The 23863-nt window shown below is 39.5% G+C and overlaps 1 protein-coding gene across 1 annotated transcript; it reads left to right on the top strand.

Annotated features, from left to right (window-relative positions):
• The first annotated feature begins 8324 nt into the window (after positions 1–8324).
• Positions 8325–23087, top strand: klhl20 (kelch-like family member 20). The gene is made up of 14 exons (XM_029525374.1): positions 8325–8442; positions 9919–9983; positions 12847–13104; positions 13212–13320; positions 14157–14363; positions 16452–16610; positions 17046–17140; positions 17327–17442; positions 17538–17721; positions 17845–17988; positions 18159–18292; positions 18998–19206; positions 19677–19783; positions 21165–23087. The coding sequence occupies exons 2-14, from the start codon at positions 9961–9963 to the stop codon at positions 21247–21249; spliced, it is 1830 nt and encodes a 609-aa protein (XP_029381234.1). The 5' UTR covers positions 8325–8442; positions 9919–9960; the 3' UTR covers positions 21250–23087.
• The last annotated feature ends 776 nt before the right edge of the window (positions 23088–23863 follow it).

Here is a 23863-nt window from a genome sequence, read left to right on the forward strand (position 1 = left end):
AGACTGGAGTATTCTTTGTGAGCGAAACTGATTTTTTTTTTTTTTTTTTTCCCCCCACTGAGGGAATATGTTAATTGCCTAATTGCATTCAGTTGGTGATGCAGACAATTTGAGGAAGAACAATGTATGCCGCGTTATTTGCAAGGTTGTTCTTGCTCTAACTAAACTGCTGTATCTTTGTAGTGATCCCTGGTGGTGGTGGCACATATGCGCATTGCATGCAATTGCATTATTAGTGCTGCATACTACACTTTTCTCATCGATCAGATATATTCGCATACAGCAGCTGTTGTTACAGGAGATCTGTCACCATTAATAAATTATTCCCTTACAACAGCCTTCACTGGTAGCTTAATTGTTTCAGTGCTTTCATTATGAAATTAATCTGAAAAGGCCATCAGCAAGTGGTCACAAGTGTGGATGCTAGATGGTCTGACTTAGTCCATGAGTCACGAATCCTCAGACTATTTTGGGTCACCAGCTTTTTGATGGGTTGCTTCTGGGGGACAGAGAATATCCCTGCACCCGGTACTTGATGAACCCCTATCCTGACCAACAGGCACCACTAGTGTTGTTTCAATGTGACACTTTGCAAGTGCGGGGTCAGGATAGAAATGACTTTGAGTCATCAAGTCCAGATTCAACTGTCTCCGTGGTCAGAGGGTTTTTCTTTGACAGTTAACTCTGTGTGGGGGGGTCAGCAAGGGTGTGTGTCGGTGGCTTGACCAAAACTGTCAACTGTAAATTAGATTTACAGTTGAAAATATGCATTTAGTATTTTACAACATACCCTGGACAGAGAATTGCTGCGGAAGCTGCCAGCTCCAGGGTCTGACTGAATACCCCCTTGTATCCCCTCCATGATCCAGCTCCTCTGAGGCTGTGTAATCTGCTGGAGTGGCCCCTCAGGCTTTCTCCTCATCTTTCTTGTTTTCATCAGATAATATTAACACACATGTTACATGCAGTGTATTATCCACATTATAAAAAGAGTGAATACATATCACTCTGGATTATATTTTTGTGCTTGGTCCAGATTTGCTGCAAGACCGTTTTGCCCTGCTGGCACTACAACTATTAGAACATTAATTACAAAATAGCTTAGACTTTATCACAAATAAAATGAATATCACTTTGATTTGGCCCTAATCTAAGTGATTTCCATGTATCCCTTGTGAGACCATGTCAGGGAGGGAATTATATAGTGGGTCATAATGATATATTAAACTAAATAGGCTATATTGCGCATTTATGTGATCTGCAATTTTTTTTTTTTTGGCGATGCTTCTTCTCTCGCCTTGTTTGCCGTAACAGTGTTGCATTTCGTTGAACTACTCATAACTCCATTATAACTATCTGCTCCTCTTGATAATCGTTATCTCTAGAGCTTTTGGCTTTGTCAAGCCAGCTCACTCAAAGAAAGCCTGGCTCTGTTGAGCTTCCTTCGTAGTGTACCCCTCAGGTCTTCATGTTTTGTGACTTACTTGTGCAGTTCATAGATTTAGGCATTTCCTCAAGAGTGAATTTTTGTTTGTGGTTCATAGTAATAATTTTTCCACATTAAGAGTGATTTTTAGTTTGTCATTTTGTAGCTGGAGTTTTTCCTCACTTTGAGTGATTTTTTTTTTTTTGTGTGTTTTGGATTTCATGTTCTTTTTTTCATAAATATTTTTATTTGGAACTTTGTCTTGAGTTGTGCACTTGGGTTCAGGTCCATTGTTAAGTCGTGACAAACTGTCTCTCCCATGCTGAGTCAGAAGTATTGGCTGGTTGCCACCATGGGTGCTGAAAACTGAGCTTTCTGGAGAAGTGGTCATCAAAACTTTCTCCTGGCCTTTGCAAACATGACTTCACAGTTGTCATACTGACAATTTCTCTTCTAATGCATGACACTGGGCTCTCAGTTGACTCTGATAATGGGAAGCATAAGCAGTTGCCTGAGGTATAGCTGAACTCCAGTTTAGAGATTTAAACCCTCCCCAGACAAGCCTTAATTCTGTCACATGTCACATGTTCAAGCCCATTGTTGGTCTAGACTGTTTGGTCTGTTATAAGGCTCCCTGCCTCATCTTCCTCATACTACCTTTGTCTGTCTAAATCCTTTTATAAAGAGTTTGGTCTAGACCTGCTCTATATGTAAGTGCTGTAATTTTGTTATAATTTTGCGCAATATAAATATGATTTTATTTGACCACTGTCTGCAGCTGTCGGTTTAAAGCCTCCAACAGCCTAGAATAAAGAGGAGGGGTCATGGAAACAGTGACCTTGTTCTCACTGAGAACAAGGTTCTCTAGCTGTTGAGATTGCGCCTGCACAACATAATTATCATTAATTAATGCACACTAACCACAACAATTTTAGGATGACTTAATATCATTTGATTTATATGACAGACCTTTTGACTTATGGTATCCCGTCATACACTCATTTGGCCTGGCCTTTGGGACTATGAAACTGAATGATGAATCATGTAATAGTTTTATAAGAGAACTATCAGAGCAGGCATCACATGGCCAAGTCGGATCCAAGTCCATAATTTTACCTGGGCCGTGCAGATTTTTCTGGTGGCTGTTGGCAACTCCCACAATGCAGTCTTTCTACCCCCCACCCCTTCTCTGACTCAAAATACTGACAGACAGGCAGGCCAGCCCCAAGAATAAATCGATAATTATGCATCTATATGGCTTCTTTCCTCAAATGCTTTATCAGCATCGTTTTTACTCGCTTTTTTCTTTACTTTATTTTATTCTGTTTTTATTCTTTTGGGTAGGCTTCATTCATACAGTGTTGCATTTCCTGTTGACCCTGAGAAGAACATGGCTGTGGCAGCAATGTTTCCTGGGGTTTGCCAACTTCTACCTGTCATTTTATCAGAGACTACTTTGCATAGTGCCACAGTTATCTACATGAACTACTTCTGTTGTGCTTTGGCTGTTTAATAAAGACTTGGTTTTGCCCGTTTCTGCATTGGGTTCCAGTTTTTGGTGAACCATGACAATTATCCTGTTGGAGGACCCATGACCTGCGAGTGAGACCAAGCTTTTTGACAACGGTCAACTGATTTCCTTCCAGTACGCTTTGATAGTCATCAGATTTGAGACAGCCTGTGCCATATGTTGCAAAGCAGCCCCACAACCTAACTGAGCCGTCGCCATGTGTCACAGTAGGTACAATGTTCTTTCTGGCTGAAACAGTGATGGTGCGATCTGGCGCTGATGTACCCTTGACCTTGAAGTTCAATTCTTATCTCTTAGGAAGTTGTTCTGGGATCTTGGGTTACCATTCCTGTTATCATTCACTTCAATTTGTCATCAATTTTCCTCTTGCAGCCACGTCCAGGGAGGTTGGCTCCAGTCCTGGGGACCTTAAACAATATGTGCAACTGTAGTCACAGGAACATCAAGCTGCTTGCAGATGGTCCTATAGCCTTTACCTTTAACATGCCTGTCTATAATTTTCTTTCTAATCTCCCAAAACAGCTCTATCCATAGCCTTCTGGACCACATGTTCAGTGTGGTGCACACCATGATACCAAACAGCACAGTGACTACTTCTCCCTTTAAATAGGCAGACTGACTGATTACATGTTTGAAAACACCTGTGAGTCTAAGTGTACACACCTTAGTTTAACATGCCACTATGGTCAAATTATTTTCAGTCTCCATCATTTTTATCCAAGTCTGTTTCATAACTTTATTTTTAGATAAATTCATTCGAACCACAATTCAGTCGCAATGTATGATTTTCAATTGTCCATTTTCAATTCATTTTTACTTATTACTTTTGTCAAGTTCAAGTTATGTCAGTGGTTTTTCTTTCTTTCTTTCACAGACCAAAGATTTTGTCCACGTGTGAAGAGACTAAAACCAGAGACATATTGAATAGAAAAACATTGAAAATACAAAAAACACGTGTATGAACTACAAATAGAACCATATATACTACAAAGAGGCACATAGGGATGACAAAGAGAAACATATAAACAATAAATAGATATGTATGGATTAAAATGAGAACCAAATAGATTATAAAGACAAACATATCGATCACAAAAAGAAACTTATAAACTACAAATAGAATGGTAAAGAACTGAACGAAAAATTTGAAACACATGGACAACAAGGAGACATATGTACTTCAAACAGGTACAAAGTGACTAGGAATAGAAACGTGGACTAAAAACAGAAATATAAGAACTATCCCATTTTTTAGTTAGATGGGATTAGCATCGGCTAGCTAGTATTACCTTTGCTTAAGATAGATTTTACTTAATAGATCCAAAGCTGTGAAATCACTCTAGTAAGCAGCATTAAGATGCATACAAGTGAAAAAGCTAACTCTTAAAAGTATAAGGCATAACATTTAACTGTGAGACAGATAAATAAACCAGAATCAGAACAAACTCTTAAGGTGCAAGGTAAGATAAAACAAGATCAGGGTAGTAGACAACTACCCAGATGAGAGGTTTGAGTTTTCTCAGTTTGACAAAGGTGACTTACTGTAAGTTTTGGCTTGGGGGCAGGAACAATAGAGGTCTCTGGTCTTGTTAAAATTCACCACAAAGCTGTCTATCAGGTTTCTGTACTCCCCCTAACGTCCCTCTCTTATATACTCAACAATGGCAGAGCCACCAGAAAATGTATATTGGTGGTATGGCTTGGAGTTGTACTGGAAATTATTGGGGTTTAAAGTAAAAAGGAAAGGAGACAGCACAGTCCCCTGTTGAGCTCCTGTACAACTGACCACTACATCAGACAGAACACTGCAGTCTGCCTGTCAGGTAGTTAATAATTCAGGATACAATGCAGGTGTCAACACCCATCACCTACAGCTTCTCCCTCAGCAGCAATGGCTGAGCATTGGAAGAAATCAAATAATGTGATTTTCATGGTGCTGTCACCACCATCCAGGTACAGCAGGTAGGTTGACAGCAGCAACTCCCAAGTGGGGCTGACAGGCAAACTGTAGAGGATCCAGCTGCACCTTCAGCTGCAGCCTCAGGTGGGCCACGATCAGCCTCTCCAGCACCTTCATCACATGGGATATGAGTGCAACTGCTCATTAGTCTTTGAGATCTGATTTAGTTAACTTCTACGGGACAGGAATTGGAACGTTTCCATACCACCAATATTCTCTCTTGACCAAGGCTCAGGCTGAAGAAATATTACAGGACAAATATAGTTGGCTGGCAACAGTGAAAAACAGTAAATTAAGCAGTTTCCAGCAAGAAATCAACAGAAATGCACGTATTTAGTAGTTTGTGAAGTGATTTCAGTAATTGAGTTGCATTTTGTTGAAATGTGAAAAACTCACTCTCCATGGTGAATTGTGTGTAGACTGCTGTGAAAAACAGTAAATTAAGCAGTTTCAAGCAAGAAATTAACAGAGAAGCATTTATTTAGTAGTTTGTGAAGTGATTTCAGCAATTGAGTTGCATTTTGTTGAAATGTGAAAAACTCTACATGGTGAGTTGTGTGTAGACTGCTGTGAAAAACAGTAAATTAAGCAGTTTCCAGCAGAATATCAATAGAAATCACGTATTCAGTAATTTGTGAAGAAATTTCAGCAAGTGAGATGCATTTTTGTTGAAGTGTGGAAAAACTCAATCTACATTGTGAACTGCCTGTAAATTAAGCAGTTTCCAGCAGAACATCAACATAAATCACGTATTTATTGGCTTGAGAAGGGTTCTCAGAAAGTGAGTTCATTTTGTTGAAATGTGTAAAACTCACTCTACATGGTGAATTATGTGTGGACTAATGTGAAAAATAGTACATTAAATAGTTTCCAGCAGAAAATCAACAGAATACAATGTATTCAGCAATTTGTGAAGAGATTTCAGCACCAGAGTTGCAATGTTGTTGGAATGTGAAAAACTCACTCTACATGTTGAATAGCTGTTGGACTGCTGTTATAAATAGTAAACTAAGCAATTTCCAGCAGAACATTAAAAAAAAGCACTTATTTAGTTGTTTGTGAAGACATTTCAGCAATAGAGTTGCATTTTTGTTGAAATGTGAAAAATTGATTTTACATGGTGAATTTCTTGTGTTGCTGTGAAAAATAGTAAATTAAGCAATTTCCAGCAGAACATCAACAGAAAACAATGTATTTAGTAATTTGTGAAGAGATTTCAGCAATGTAGTTGCATTTTTGTTGAAATGTGAAAAACTCACTCATCTGGGAAAAAAGAGAAATCAGCAATTTCCAGCAGAAAATCAGCAGTACGCATGTATTTCGTAGTATTGAAGAGATTTGAGAACTTTGGTTGCATTTTTGGTGAAATGTAAAAAACTCACTGTACATGGTGAATTGCTTGTGGACACCTGTGAAAAATAGAAAATTAAGCAATTTTCAGCAGAAAATCAACAGGAAGCCTGTATTTTGAAGTTTCTGAAGTGATGTCAGAACATTGCTTTAATTTTTCGGTCAAATGTGAAAAACTCACTCTACATGGTGAATTGCTTGTGGACTCCTGTGAAAAATAGTGAAATCATGAATTTTCAGCAGAAAATCAACAGGAAGCATGTCTTTAGTAGTTTGTGAAGGGATGTGAGCACTTTGGTTGGATATTTTGGTGAAATGTGAAAAACTCACTCTACATGGTGAATTATTTGTGGACTCATGAAAAATTGTAAATTAAGGAATTTTCAGCAGAACATTAACAAAAATCATGTATTTAGTAATTTGTGAAGAGATTAGAGCGCTTTGGTTGCATTTTCGTTGAAATGTGAAAAACTCACTCTATATGGTGAATTGCTTGTGGACCATTTAACGTGGGCTTCTGTGGGAAAAATATAATTTCCAAAGTCAGATTCCCATTTTTTTTTTTCCAATTTGGAAGTTCGGGTTAGGGTTAGGTGGAAGGGTATTTAGGCCATTTCCGTGAGGGGATGATCAATGCCAAACTCAGGTCGCCCCCCAGTTCCCATCCAAGAATACATTTAAAAAGAATACGTTTTTATTATTTAAAACTTGTTAATTTGTTTTTTAAATCAATGAAATAATAAAATATAATCAAATAAAATCCCCATAAAAAGACAAAAATTAGGCCTGTATGTGTGCACTGTTGCGATGTTTCGACCACCTTAGGTCTTCTTCAGGCTCGGTGCACAATGATGTTTCCCCCACAACAAATAGAAAAGAAATGAGAGCTTTGCTGCTGCTCAGCTTTATATACTCTCTTGACTTCTGCCCACTCTGATTCTTTTGTTAAACTGTTTCTAAGACTGTTTTAAGATTCCAATTAGTTTTTACCTTAACCTTTATCATGAATTAGTTTTTTTTTTTTTTTTTTTAGATCCATTTTAATCTAATTGTAGTTTTTCATCTTTTTTTTTTTTGTTTCTTGTCCTGATGATTTTTAATAAAGATTTTCTTCCCTTTTTTTGGCCTGGTCACTCACTAAAAATTGCACGTGTCTTGAAAAAATTAAGGGTCTTACGATCCATCAGGGCAGGAAAAGTGCCTTACTAAGGGGGCTTGCATTGATCAATACTTCCTTAGAGGAAGGAAAAGTAAGATTTCTTAGAAGGGTCAGAGAGATTTGGGGTGAGAAGCAAGAGCCCAAGAACCATCAGGTCAGTGCCAGTCCTCATAAAGACTCATAAATGAAGGAAGGCAACTGAGAAAACAGTTAAAGAAGATCACAGACATGGAAAAGAATGGTCTTAAGTCACTCCAGCGCGTCATCGAGCAGTGCCTAGCAGCGTTGCAAAGAGCACAGTGCTTAAGGAAGCAACGTTAGAAGAAGGAGTGATTCAGGGGTGTTTTCTACAGAGATCTCCACAAGTTCACCAAAAAACTTTTTGCTAAGGAGAAAACAGGGACCCTAGAATTACCTGTGAGGGAACTGGAAGTGCTCAGGAGAGGAGGTGGCTAGGCCAGGCAAGATGCCTGAGCAGCATGGGATTATATGGAAGAGGAGCCCTCTCCATGCCTATCTCAGACCTGCAGGAGGAGTATAAATGTGCCAAAGCAGGGCTGTAGGTGACACTCACCAAGTCCAGGGATCCATTAGTGAGAGGCACTGCTCCCACCCTGACAACAGGGAGAAAGTGAAAGCCTCATGCTGCAGTGGCTGATGCACAAGCTGCCCTTTGGATGTCACAACACAAAACTCTGCTGAGCTGAATCAGCAAGAAGATTGTAACACCATGTCCTAGTTAGCATCCATATTACAATAAATTTTTTCAATTAATTGATTAACTGAATTGTACAAATATGTTATTTTTTCTATTCGTTTATCAACTGTACGCAAACGTGGATTAAGCGATGACGTAATCTATTTTATTTTGAAAGTGCCCTGTCCGGAAGTGGCGTCTGGCAGTTGGCATGCGCACGTTATCGAGGAAGAAAAGCAGCAGTGTTTAACCAACGGCATAAAAGTGTAAACATTAGCAGCCCGGCTACTCTTGCGTGTCGGTAGGATGGTGATATAAGGTAAATACCTTCTACTCCATACTTGCTTTTTGTCAGAAAGTTCCATCAGTGTCAGCACATTCCGTTTGGCAGCACTGGCGTTAACTTAGTTAATGTTAGCATCACAGTTAATGATATCTGACCTGATGCTGTGAGACACATTCCAGAAATCCTGGACATTTTGGCCACCAAACGAATGCAGTCAGTGTTTATTTGTTTATTAATTTATTCATTAGAGTTTACTTTTGTTTAGTGACTTTACTGAAACGTTGGCGGAGTTGGCTTTGTGTAACATCATTTTGGGCTTTTATTCACAAAGCTAGCGATAGCACATAGCGTCCCCAGACATCCAAAGTGATTTAATGTAAGATCGCTTGTTGATTTATGATAGATGTTATAACGCCAGTTTGTCTCGGCATCACGTGTCCGCTCTCATTAGCCTTGATGTTTGTGCTTTATCCAAAAATAAACCGCAGTCAAACTCTTTCTGTCACACTATCGGAAGCTTGTGACTAGCTAACTGATTAGCAGACTGCGTATCCGGATCTGCCCATCTACAAAACCGCTAACCATATGCACTTTGCCTTTTTAAAACACTTGTTTGTCCCATGTTGGAGGTAACTGGCAGGGCTCAAATGTCTCATAAGGAGTGACTTTGCACCAACTTTATATGACCACTGTCAGACGCATACCAAACCATATGGCATGTGAAGGAAACTGGACTGTTGCTGAAATTAAGTGAGCCAGCAATTCAGCTGATCCCCAGCAACAGTATCCGTTTTGCCTTCTTGGCCTCCCAATAAGTTATCATGATCTGTTAATTGGTTAGCGCCAGTGTATTGTGATCTGATAACTCTGAATATGAACGTATTATTTCAGTGGCTACCTGCAGTCCAACTTGTTTAAAGTGTGGAATGGACAGTGACTTAAATAATAGATGTATCTGGAAGCTACAGGGAAATTCCAAATAGTACCATCACGGTCAAGGCACAGATCTGTACACTTGTACACGTGTGCAACCTCATTTTCATACATGATAGGAAAAAGAAAAGCAGAAATGTTACCACAACTAAATATGTTATAGTCTTGAAATGACCAGAAGGTTGATGAAACACCTCTCTGAGTTTGTGATGAAAAGCCACATTTGATCAAATTTACAGAAGCAAGGTTTATTTTCAGGTGACACTGTTTGCTTGTAATATATTGTCTACTATGTCTATGTCTAAAATTATTGATTGTTCACTGTAAGCAAACAGATCAATGTGATAACTGCAAAATCAATACAGATAAAATTAAGGAAGTAACAAGACAAGGGTGTAGCGCACACAACAATGGTCAAACTCAACTTTCAAAAAGAATCATATGGTTTAAAAAAAAAAAAAACAAAACTGAATGAATAGATAGAAATTTATGTAAGTGCTCCCTGGAAAATTGTTCTGCATTGAGAGGCATCTAAATTCATTTCAGAGAGTCTGATTTTGTTCTGTGGCTTTGTAGGTTAACCTTCACGGTGTGGGACCAAACATTGTTCTTCAGTGCATGGAAGCAAAACCAATGCGCAGGTAAGTGGGGTTTCAAAGTATGGAGGAATGTGTGAGCCTTTCTTTTTGCTTTATGATCAAAAGAAAACTACACCGCCACTGTCACTGCCACTACAATATCAACAACCAAGATTAAATTTGCTGGATGCTAGTCATATTAACATGACTCAATGAAGCTCATTGTGTTGGCTACATCATCATATAAGCTTGCATGCAAGACAGAGATATCCCTGGTGTAAAATTTCTAGTTAATCCTTTTGAAGACTTATGATTGGGGTTTCTATGGAGAATCCCCCACACAGTGGAACTGACCACAGCTCTGCTGCTTTGCTGTGGCTTATGATTTCAGCCTGTGGTAAAAGTTGGCCTTCTGACATGTTCACTGTTTTGATGGAAGGCTAGGTGAACAGGTGTGTGGAGCAATAAATCCAAACAGTTCTTTTTATAGTTGAAGAAACAGATGCTTGGTAAAAAATAAACTACTCCCCTCACATTGATGGGAACAACTAAAGAGTCCCACAACTCTAAATAAAAACTGCACTGAATAGATTATCAGATGGAGTTTTTCAGCACAGTTTACAAACCATGAATTCATTGATCTTTTACCACTTATCTATTTCGGGGTCACTGGGGGTGCTGGACCCAGTCCTCGCTCAAATTGGTGAGGTGGGGTAGGCAGCCAGTCCATCACAGGGCTAACACACAGAGACAAACGAGCACTCACACTCATTCCTCCGGGCAGTTTAGAGTCATGGTGGACAAGGAAAAGGATAAATGTTGTGATTTGCTGGGAAATTCCCAGCTCACGTAAGGCAAGGCAACTTTATTCGAACACCACCATTCATACATTCAGCAATTCAGGGTGCTTTACAGAGATTTCTAACATTAAAAACATGACATTCAAAAAATAAAATAATATAAGACAATAAAATGTGTTTTTAAAAGAAAACAATAATTTAATATGATTATGTACTTCTTGGCTCTGTATTTAAAGCCATGCATTTTTTTTATTTACACACACGTAAGAGGCTGTCATGCTCCTCATTGCCTTTAAAAATGAAGTGTGTATGATTTTTTTTTTTTTGGCTATATTGGCAAAAATACATTTCAATAATCATTCATATTATACTTTCAGCAGTGAAATTAATAATCATGATGATTTCATTATCTAAAAATTATCAAATTTATGTTCAAATTCAGCTTCAAATATGGTTTTCTTCCAAAAACTATACAAACTGAAAACTTTCTCATGAAAGTCTGAATTGGATGAATTGGAATGTTTGTACATGTCAATATTATGATGGTCTGATGTTTTAATTAACATTTCTAAAGCTGCAAAGTTCTGTTCTTGAACTTCAACTGTGATAGATCTGGCATATTTAGTAACATTTAAGATTCTTATTCCTCATGATTTTTAGAAGTTGAGAAGTTGTATCCAAATTTAGTATAAGGCCATTATGGTGAATTAAAATATCTGTAAGAAGTTGCTTCAATGATGCAGAATTTATTGTAATTAGGAGTGTTAGACCTATGAGAATGTTTCTTTGCTTGTGTTAATGTAATAAGACGTGGAGCCAGAAGGTATGATAACAGGAAGGCGTTATACACAGAACACACTTGATCAGGCTGTGCGTGTTGCTGCTGCTGACAGCTCTATGTCTCTGTGTAAATTTGCAGGATTTTTGAATTGATATCTGAGTTGTTCTTGACAGGAATTATTATTTCATGCCTGTGTTGTATTCAGAATCAGTCGAGATATAGAGTGTCAACAAGCCTTTGGGGTTCACATCATGATGAGGTTGACCTTCCTGCTCACTGACACCTCAACCCAAAATTAGAAGTGCTTTAGACATGCTCTGTCACACTTTTAAGCCATGCTCTAATGCTTTTCCATGATAATGTCTTAATAATTCTGGCCCCATCAGAGTCTCCACATCAGCCCACTTGTCTGCCTCTTCTCCTGAACTGAACTCCATAACTTTAAACATTACTGTGTAAAAGCTTGTGCTATGTGTATCCTTAGGATTTTTTTGCAGAATATGATACAATAAATATAATAGTTTGTAAATTCAAATAAGGAAAATACAACCATTTTATATTCATTTGTAAACTGTACAATGGTGTGCTGGTTTCCAGGTAAAATGTGTCAACACTAGGGATGGGCAATGCACAGTGTTAAAAATATTTATTAGGCGTATTACTCAGCTGAACAGTTTCCTGCTTTCTCTGTGCGTTATGCTGGGTGTGCAGCATTTGTGGAGCAGGCGATCATCAATTAAAAGCTGAATAGTTCCCTGTGATGATCCAATAGCATTTTTTCTGGAGATACACATCCCTACTGAAGAGTGTGGATGTATGGTTGGAAACAATGAAACACCTCAAATCCAGTCACATCCAGTGATTTGATTTAGGCTTAGGCCTTAATACACAGACAGGAGAATATGCCGTAAGGATGGATTCTTATTGATAGTTTTATTCTAAACAAAAGATGAAAGTTAAATATTAATTACTCTGAATCCAAGACTTGTCAAGAGTTATAACATCTAATATAACTTGAACATAATTTCATGTCACACTTTGGGCACATGTTAGATTTAGGGACCAAAGCAGTCCCTGACAGCAAGCCCAGGACATTGCTGCAGGACCTTATTCGGTTCTTGCAGTTCCCTTTTTCTAATGAGGCAGCTCCTCTTCCAGACCTGCTTCTTCTGTTTTCTTGTCTTGAAATTCTATCCACTGGACTTTCTCATTGCTATTAGCCAACTCTATGCTGCTGCAGGATTTTTTTGCTTACTTATTTTTGCAGATGATTTTAAAGGCAACATAGTACTTAACACATACATAAGTATGCTCACTTTATTATTGTTCCCTGTTTGACGTTAAGGGCCACCAGCGCACGCCAAGACGCCACTGGAATGGACATCACCAGCCGCTGTACTCTGGGGGACCCCAACAAGCTCCCTGAAGGGGTCCCCCAGCCTGCACGCATGCCCTACGTCTCAGACAAACACCCACGACAGACCCTGGAGGTGATCAACCTGTTGAGAAAACACAGAGAGCTCTGTGACGTGGTGCTGGTGGTGGGTGCTAAGAAGATTTATGCGCACCGTGTGATCCTGTCTGCCTGCAGCCCCTATTTCAGGTACCAAGAGACATGTATTAATAAACCTGGAAGTTAATAGATTGACACCAAAGTGCAGCCAGAGGACTCTGGAGTGCTGTCCTCATTTATTTCAATATTCTTCACAGGGCCATGTTTACAGGAGAGCTGGCAGAAAGCAGGCAGACGGAAGTCGTTATCCGTGACATTGACGAAAGAGCCATGGAACTACTTATTGACTTTGCCTACACCTCACAGGTAACAACAGACCTTTAGAGCATTCATTCATCTTCTACCACTTATTCATTTCCGGGTCGCGGGGAATGCTAGAGCCAATCTCAGCTCACATTGGATGAGGGCGGGGTACACCCTGGACAGGGTAAACCATAAACACTAAGGTCTTTTTCCTCTATAGCTGTTATTCCTGACCCCTTCACGTTCACTTCCATACACAGAGTGTGATGTGACCACATGCTGGTTACATCAGGGCAAAGACCAGTTTAGATCAGTCCAAAGTTTTGAGAGATTATACTTAAAGTAGATTTTTTTTTTTTCTACATTAAATTGTCAAATGCAACATACTAATAGGAACATATTTCAAAGTGTTTAAAAATCAATAAAAGAAAGTTGCACAAGATTTAAATTGCTGACCTTTTTTTTTAAAAATAGTTTACTACTACTACTACTCGACTTGAAGAATCTCAATTGAGATGACAAATGATTCCACTTGTCAATGACTACAATATACATATTTTGCATTGTGCCTGTCAAAAAAAAAATGGTAATATCATAAGTCTTCACATGGTTCATGGGGATGCACCTGATCATCACTGATGCTGCTATAGTTGAATTGAGATAATTATCTGTCCTGGTGGGTTTGAAAAACAACTTCAGGTTAAGTGCATAAATATGACGGACAGAGTTTAACAACTGGTTAAATTAATTGACTGTCAGAAAATATATCTTTCTTAGCTAAACTTCCATACAGCAAGTCATGTGATGTCTGTAAGAAAACTCTGCTGCTTTCCCAGTTTTAGCCTGATGTAGACTATGTGTGAGAACTCAGTGATCAGTCCTGCCCTGTCTGCTTCCAGGTCACTGTAGAGGAGGGGAATGTTCAGACACTGCTCCCTGCAGCCTGTCTCCTTCAGCTGGCTGAGATCCAGGAGGCCTGTTGCGAGTTCCTCAAGAGGCAGCTGGATCCATCCAATTGTCTGGGCATCAGAGCCTTTGCAGACACACACTCCTGTCGCGAGCTGCTCCGCATTGCAGACAAGTTCACCCAGCACAACTTTCAGGAGGTAGGAACAAACATAAGAAGAGCTGTCCATAGTCTTTTACAGTTTGTACCCCTTTCCACCAAAATTAGCAGTTGTATGTGTGCTTTTTTTTTTTTTTTTTTAAACCTCTAAGTGAGCTCACTAATAGAAGTAGGATGACCTGTTCTACTGCCATTTTAGTTTGTCTCTCTGTTCAGCACAAGGACACACACAGTTGCGAGAAGCAATACCATCACATGCAATCAGAGTGTCGGTGCCTCCATGTGAGTCACTTTGATAGTTGTTTGTGTGTTTTTAAAACTTGAGGGTTGAAGCTGATTCTTGCATTGAGTTTAGCTGTAGTCTTTCTGATGTAGCGGCGCACTGCTGGACAGAAAACAGGCCTGCTTATAGTGATCCAAAGCCTCCAGAAGGCATTACACCAGGAGAAGAGGGCAAAATTATCAACAAAAGCGAGATGTAGGTGGATCTCAACAGTTTTTGACGAGTGAAAAAGGGGCTATAGCGCAAATGCACTTCTGACTCTAAAAACACCAAAATGGTGACAGACTTAAGGCCTCAGAATGGCAGCACAGAGTGATGGAGCATTTAAGTGGATTCATTAGAAGGATTAAACTCGTCCTTCCTTTCTGAGGTTGCGGACGTTAAACAAAGATGTAAGATTGAAATGGGCAGCTCTTGTGATTACTTTCTCTTCATTTGAATTCAGTGCAGGGTTGCACGAGTCACCCTCAATGGCAAACACTCCAGTCACTAATGTTTCAGAGAGCGACTGCAGCACAGTCACAAGTGGCACTGTGATACAGAAATGGTCACAAACAGATCACATTGATCATGATCGTTGAGTTTGAAATAATAATTTTCTTTATATGCAAGTTTTATTTTACAATTAGAGCTTTCCTTTTCACACCTCAGCCCTTTTCTAATCAGAGTTTTAAATCTCAGAAGTTTCTTCAAGACAGTCTCCATGATCATGTTGATGTGAACAGCTTATGGGGAACATGTGGGATCAAGCATGTTTCACTGTTTATATACAATGTATTGTCATCACCACACAGTACACTGCCCTTTTTCTGGGCCTCCGGATTTGTGCCAATAAATTAATATGGTTGTCTGTGTTTGATAGTGTAGTTTCAATCATTGTAAATGAGGAAAAAGTCAACACAGTTTATTAGCTTGTGATTATAACCATCACTTGAATGCAACTTTTGAAACTTGTTCGGATGCAGCAAAAAATTTAGAAGTTTCACTCGTACCTTTCAGAATTAATGCATATTTTTAAAAATAAAAAGGACACTCTTGTCACACTCACCTCAGTCTCAGCGGCATATTGTACTTTCATGCAAACATTTTTTGATGAGCAGCTGGTTGTATTTTGCATGTCAATATCTGTTGCTGACTGAGTGAGAAAGGGCAGAAGTTATTCAGGGTTGCTCCAAGAGGTTCTATAAATGACAATGCGTGGCGATCAATATTTTTGAACAGCACATTGTTTCCCACACATAAATATTTCTGTTGTGGCCATCATAGTTACACCACAGTGCTTCATACTCAAGTATGCACACACAGCAGAGCAGAGAGGCTGGGTTGTCACAGAAGTGCAAAACAGTATCCCTAAATGCAATAAAAGATAAGAGTGAAACTACATGCTCACCAAGGATTGAGAAAACATTTATTTTCAACTACTTGGTCCACTGAGTGCTGGTATCCAATTCCTTTTTTTATTTTTTATTTCTTTGGGCAATTTTCATAGCCACCGTGAAACTCGGATAGACAGGAAAGTGATCCTAAAAGCTGTAATGATTAGGAATTCAAATTGTGTAGCAGTCAGTTTGAAAGCATCTCAACACAAACTCCCATTTTCCCTATAGATTTCAAAACAATCTGACTTTTTACAACCAATTCAGTTGCCTCTTGACTTATCCTCAGCTTGATGTTCCAGACCTCATGTCCATGCCATTGTTATATACAATATATGGTTGTGACAGAATCTGCATAGGATTTTAATTTGATTTACTGCTTCCATGTGTAAATCAAATTTTTGGTTTTTGGTCTTTTCTTCTTTTCTGTTACAGAACTGCTGTGTAACTCTTCTCTGATGTGTTGTAGGTGATGGAAAGTGAAGAGTTCATGCTTCTGCCTGCCAACCAGCTGATTGACATAATTTCCAGTGATGAGTTAAATGTGCGGAGCGAGGAGCAGGTTTTCAATGCTGTGATGGCCTGGGTGAAATACAGCATCCAGGAGCGCAGGCCACAGCTGCCGCAGGTTTGTTACTAAGAAAATTCAATCAGCTGTCTCAGGGAAAACGAAGCACATTCTCCCCGAATGTGCTTCGTTTTCACATTAATCAAGAAAGAAATGGGGTCAAAGGTCACTTACATGACCATTTAAAGATTAGGCACTCATTGAAGTGAGAGAATTCTGCTGTCATAAAGATGCATATGGCCTGTGATGGCCTTAGTTTTTTAGAAAGTGGGTTATAACAAAACAATAAACAGTATTTAAAAAAAAAAAAAAAAAAAAAAAAAAAGTCAAAAGGCAGGGAAATAATTAGGGTTTTTGGCACATTGCAGAGTTCTTGGTTTGAGGCCCTTCTTGTCATTTTCCATCTCACTTGTATTTGTCCCAGTCTTTAGCATGGGGCACTACACATTTATTCTAAACATTAACTTCAATATAATCTGCTGTTCTGTTCTTCAGGTCTTGCAGCATGTCCGTCTGCCGCTGCTCAGTCCCAAGTTTCTGGTGGGCACTGTAGGTTCAGATCCTCTTATCAAGAGTGACGAGGAGTGCAGGTGGGTGCACATAGAAGCTGTAAAACATTTGGACATACATTTTTCCCATTAAAATGACGAAGATACACCCCACTGGACAATTTCACAACTGTTGGGCAATAATGGAATTAATGAAAGAGACAGTTTGGCACTACCAACCACATTCTCCTCCTCCATCTCCTTCATCCTGTACTTGTTCTGTTTCAGAGACCTGGTGGACGAAGCCAAGAATTACCTCCTGCTGCCACAGGAGAGGCCGCTGATGCAGGGTCCCAGAACTCGGCCGAGGAAACCCATCCGCTGTGGAGAGGTACTTTTTGCAGGTCAGTATCACTAAAAGATAAACCTGAAAACATTTACCTCTGTGTATTCACTACTGCCAGCATGCAGGCGTTTAAAAAGTTTCCTTGTACTGTAGTTGGTGGCTGGTGCAGTGGAGATGCCATTTCCAGCGTGGAGCGTTATGATCCTCAGACCAACGAGTGGCGAATGGTAGCATCCATGAGCAAACGACGGTGTGGAGTCGGTGTCAGTGTTCTTGATGACTTATTGTATGCGGTGGGAGGCCATGATGGCTCATCCTATCTCAACTCTGTTGAAAGGTAGTCTGTGACCAATCAAGCAGAAATAACAATATCGCTCTGTCATTCCGTCTTCAGTCTCTCCATCTTTTATTTATGAAATTAAAATGTTAAATTTGTCTGTTTTCCTATCCTCTTGTCCAGATATGATCCAAAGACCAATCAGTGGAGCAGTGATGTAGCTCCCACAAGCACGTGTCGTACCAGTGTGGGTGTGGCCGTACTTGGTGGCTATTTGTACGCCGTAGGAGGACAGGATGGAGTTTCCTGTCTCAACATTGTGGAAAGGTATCAGTCAAAACTCCAATCTCCAAGACAACTGCTGTTGTGGCTTGGTGGTTCTCTGTCAGTTGTTTACTGGTGTAACGCCCCCGTCATGACTGGCACCCATAACACATGCACATTTAATAAATATTTTCTTCATTTAAGTGGTGGACATCATCCTTTCTGTCCTTCAGGTATGATCCAAAGGAGAACAAATGGACTCGTGTGGCTTCCATGAGCACCAGGCGACTGGGTGTAGCTGTGGCTGTCCTTGGGGGATTTCTATATGCTGTGGGAGGGTCTGATGGGACATCGCCATTAAATACAGGTATACTAATAATTTATGGAAAAGCTACTGTCACAATGAGTGATAATAATAATAATAATAATAATACATCTTATTTATATAAATGGCTTTCAATGCTGAGTCACCTTAAAGGGGAGAGTGAAAAAAATGTACAAGAATGCACACAGAAAATATAAAATTGTTGGTGATTTAAGTAGAATATACAAGTTTAATTTCAAACGGATATAATTTGAGGTTGGTATGTTAATATAAAAGTTTAGAAAAGTATGGAGGAGCAAGGGTTAGCAATAGACGCTTAACATCAATATGGTGCAGTAATGATGAGGAAAGATAAGAAGAATTTTATTACCTTTTGGCACCATCATCTATCAGATTGACTACTCTGTTTTTGGCAGCTCCTGGACAGTTCAGCTTTATCAATTGAATTTCCTATTCTCAAATCTTGTGTTTCTTGTAAATAAACAAACAAAAAAAATCTGATTGTTATAAATCATTCAAAAAACAGACCCACTTCAGGCCACATGAAGTAAAACTCCACAGGGAAACTTTAATATGGCAAATTTACCAGGGTAGGCACTTAATGTATGTAGTAGGAACATTTAGTTAGTTCTGAAGTGGGGCTGAATGAGTCAGTGAATACAGGACAGAACTAGGACACCATCAGTTGTTCCTAATCTGGCTAAGAGTTACATTTAATGTTTCTGTTGTTGCTTCTCCTTTTCTTAGTGGAACGTTATAACCCCCAAGAGAACCGCTGGCATACTGTATCTCCAATGGGGACCCGGAGGAAGCACCTTGGCTGTGCAGTCTACCAGGACATGATTTACTCTGTTGGAGGGCGAGACGACACCACAGAGCTGAGCAGTGCGGAACGATTCAACCCCAGGACAAACCAGTGGTCTCCTGTGGTGGCCATGACATCCAGACGGAGCGGAGTGAGTGTTTGATGGTATTTTGTTCAGCTAGTCGTAACTTAAAGCCACTTTTTTCAATTAAATTATTCCAAAAAGTTTAATTAGATGAGTCTGTTAGTTACTGAAGTGATTCTCAAGATCCTATAGAGTGTATTTGAATTTGAAGTGAAGTAGGGCTGCACTTTATTAAGAAAAAATATTTCATTTTGGCAAATCATTTGACTGGATATTTTACTTGGAATCATTATTTTTGTATGTAATCTTCATTGGATAAAAATGTGATATATTTTTGTTGGTTTTACTTTGGGAAAATGTGATTTTTTTTTTTTTTTTTTTTAAGTAAAAGGTGCTAATGATGTCTACCCCAGGAAAGGAGCAATAAAAATATCTATATATATGTAATGCTAGAGATGTATGTTTTACAGTTGGACATGTTGGACATTGTGATTTCAGCTAAATTACAATAAATCTAAGTGTAGTTGTACCTACAGGTGGGCTTGGCTGTGGTGAATGGTCAGCTAATGGCTGTAGGAGGCTTCGATGGGACAACTTATCTCAAAACGATAGAAGTTTATGACCCTGATGCCAACACATGGAGGTATGCGACACTTGGCAAGACTACAAAATATGTGAACCACAATCTGTCATGCACTGGAAATGCTGATATAAACATTATTACAGTCATAATACATGAATTACATCATTTAAATAATAATATGTATTACAAAAGTTAGCAGTGAGTAGATTTTACCCTTATCCTGTCAGTTGCAAGAAGTCATCATTTAGAAGTTTGATGTTCCTGCCTACACCCCCCGCCCCCCGCCCCCCACGATGCCTCTCTCATTCTCTATCTTTCTCCCTCCCTCTCTCTCTCTCCCACTCCCACTCTCAACCCAACCGGTCGAGGCAGATGGCCGCCCCCCCTGAGCCTGGTTCTGCTTGAGGTTTCTGCCTCTAAAAGGAAGTTTTTCCTTGCCACTGTTGCCAAGTGCTTGCTCATCGGGGGATCTGTTGGGTCTCTTTAAATAATTTTCTAAAGAGTTTGATCTAGACTTTCTCTCTATGTAAAGTGCCTTGAGGTAACTTTGTTATGATTTTGTGCTATACAAATAAATCTGATTTGATTTCACATGGAAAAAGTGTCCTCAGCAGGAACAGTGTAGACCATCTGCATATTTTAGACATTAACTACAACATCAAAAATGTTCAGAAAGTTAAACATACCCTGACAACCTCTCCTGATAGAGTGACATTACACACTCGAGAAGGGAGAAAAGCCTGTAATCATGTTTGGCAAAACTCAAAAATGGACCGATTGTTAGTATCCACTGGGAGGAGACAAGAGTGTGTGGCAAGCAGATAACAGGAAGCATCATCGACCTATTTTCCTTTCTACAACAAAATATGCTAATGAAACCGGAGACTTCTTTCCACTGACAGGGCAGCTTGCCTTTCTGAGTGAGCTGCTAGCCATAAGGCAGACTGATGAAAAACGCCCCTGTCATATCTCATCTCTGGGATGAAACTTTTAAAATTACTGGACCCTCAGTGAGAAGCTTCAATAATTGAGATACTTAAGTCAGGGATTACATGTTTTTAAAAGTTATTTTAGAGTTTCAGTTAGCAGTTCGTACAGGTCTGATAAAATTAACGTGTTCACCAAAAACTTGATTGGTGTAAACTTTACATCACTGCCAGTAGGAGCTGATAAGTACTCCTGTCTACTCCTGTTTGACACAGTTCGATTTATCTATTTATCTTTTAATTAATTAATTAATTAATTAATTTATATTAAAAGAAGCGACAGCGCATATAAATGGACATTCATATGTACATATGCAGGGTTGTAGTCTAAATGTTGTTTGTAGTCTTCTCCAGGCCTTACTTGGTTTAGAGGTCTTAAGGTAATTATCAGTTTTCACTCTTTCACACTTTTCTTCAGCTTCTGTTATGTCGTTTGACTGTCTATTCTTTTCCAGGTTGTACGGGGGAATGAACTACCGTCGGCTTGGTGGAGGAGTGGGTGTCATTAAAATGACTCATTGTGAATCCCATATATGGTAACCAATCCAATCCCACCTGCTCATACACTCACCCCTCATCACATTGCAATGGTATGCCTCTTATCACCAGCTCTCGTGCCTCCCCCCCCCCCCCCAAAAAAAAAAAAAAAAAAAAAAGACGCTGGTAAGTCATGCGAAGATGAGGAAGACATGGAGTGGGTGGCGACTGACAGAGGAACAAACTTTCTGAACTCTAGTTCAACTCCCCAAACGCCACACTGAGGTGATACTGGGGTTGTCTTTGATTGACTGTGGTTACCATGAAGTGCACTGACAGAAGTCAACAGAGTACCATTAATGCTTCCAGTTTGGAGAATGCAGTCCTTCTCCTGGGGCCTCATCATGCTGTCCTCGGGCATCTCTCTGGGGACTTTTGACTGGATCGGAACTAAACTTGATAGAGTTTGCTGTTGGGGAATGATTATTTTCTGCCTCTGGGGTTTAAGAAGTTAAAATGCATCAGGTCATTGGAAGAGGATCTTCTTAGTCTTTCCAACTGTGAGAGCCTTCATCCTGCCCCTTTGAAGGATGTCCCCCCCCCCGCAAGCCAAATCAAGTTCTGAGTAGTGACAAATAAGATTAATGAACTAAGCAACCACTAGCAGACCAGAAAACTTTCTGTTTCTGTGTGAGGTTGTTCACGTCCTGGAGACACAACATTCTATCTCTTGGCTTTAGGCTTAGAAGCTGTGGCTACAAAACTGTTGCTGCTCTGTATCTGGTTCTCATTTGTAGCACTAAATTTCAGCTCTCAAATGGACACCTGGAGATTTTTATCTGCCTTTGCCACAAGGGTGATTGTTAGCAGGAGGTTATGTATGAAGAAGCCACCGCATAGAGCTGCTTCACTTGAGGCCACTTTAGCTGTTTATCATCCATGTTTAACTTTCAGACCACACAGTCAAAGGGTAGTTGAAGAAATACACCATGTAGCCTGCTCATCACCAGAACATGTAATTGGTTTATTGTTGGCTCTGAAGTGATAGATCCTCAGTAGAATCTAAACAAACCAGTATATCAAATACTTTTTCCAAATGCCAACACTCCCTAGTGTTACACTCTTCACCTAGCTCCATAAAAATTTTCTTGTTTGTTTCTCTTTTTCAAACCTAGCAACATACAGTCTTTCTCCTCAATGGCCACACTGTTTTGTGATTGATTAAGCAAAAAATGATTCTTTTAAAGATCAAACCATGCCTTCTTTCACAAAACCACGCTACAAGTTACAGAAACTGCTTTGGCCCAGTCTGATACAGTAAGCTTGATTGTTTGACATCAGTGTGATATAAGAGGGAGCTCCAAAGGCCAGCCTAATGCAGCGCCAACATGTAGAGAAGATGAAACACTCACACACACTCCAACAGTCTCTGCACTGAAGTAGGAGTGGCGTGAACCCACACAACACAATGAGAACATACTAATTCTACACAGACAGGCCCCCACAAAAATATGTATATGTTTCAACAGTTGGATACTGTAGTTTTTATGAAGTGTTACTCAAACAGGAAGAAATGTACATCTTTTGCAGATGAATCTACATGATGATGTGTGTCAGTGCAGCAGTGTGACTCAGGTTTTAGTTTCGGGACTGAGTTTGTGACATACAGTACAGGCCAAAAGTTAGGACACGCCTTCTCATTCAAATGAGTAGAAAAGTGTATCCAAACTTTTGGCCTGTACTATACTTTAAATGTGAGTTGTTGCCATAGCATAAGCTTCAGTTATTCTGTTTCCCTTTCGTTCTGCAGAAGTAAAAGGAAAAAAAACAAAAAAAAAAACATGCTGCTTGATTAATTGACATCATCAAAAGTAGGAGAGTGTCTTCCTTAGATCATAAAACTGTTTCCTGGTGTTGCTTCAGCATTTACCAATGAGGACTAAGAAGACATGCAAACAGGGCTGCCAGAGCTCATAACAAATAATTTGATGAAAAAAATATTCATTAATAAAATTGATTTTTCACCTCTCAGTTGAAGATGCAGATCATCCCAGTGATAATGGCCATAGCATGGACATAGCATGGAACCGTTTGACACGATTAGGCACTAGTATGAAAATGTTGCTCAGTGGTCCATGTAATTGGGTGACTATCACATAGTTTAAAATGCCCTTCCCTTACAGCAAAGCATGTTTGTCCTGTTTTCCCAGCACTACAGGGTAATGGCACCACCTGCAGGACTAGAGTTATCGCTACGGATCTCAGCTCTATACTGGCAAACTTTGAGTAGACGGTGGATCAGTTAGGGGTTAATCTCATAATTTATTGCACTGTGATTGAAAATGTATCTTAGATTTTATCTTTTGTTTTCTTAATAGTATTTTATATGGGTGCTGATTTTTCCAGATATGGAGGAAACAAAGTCTAGGATGATCATGGATCAACTCTTTAATCTGACATTTCGGGCCTCACACTGATGGCGGCTTCCACTGAAGTGAATTTTGTTTCATAGATGCAACACTACATGTTTTCACTTCATTTGTGTCACACAGTCTATCACAGCTGTGCACTTTAAATTGTGTGTTGCATAAATGCATTGCTGCAGGTGACAGCAGACAGGCTGTTATGCATTACCTTAGAGCAGGCCCTAGATTGTCTGGGTTTAGGTCTTGGAGAG

This window comes from Echeneis naucrates, chromosome 17 (genome assembly GCF_900963305.1).
Source record: "Echeneis naucrates chromosome 17, fEcheNa1.1, whole genome shotgun sequence".
NCBI classification, from domain to species: domain Eukaryota; kingdom Metazoa; phylum Chordata; class Actinopteri; order Carangiformes; family Echeneidae; genus Echeneis; species Echeneis naucrates.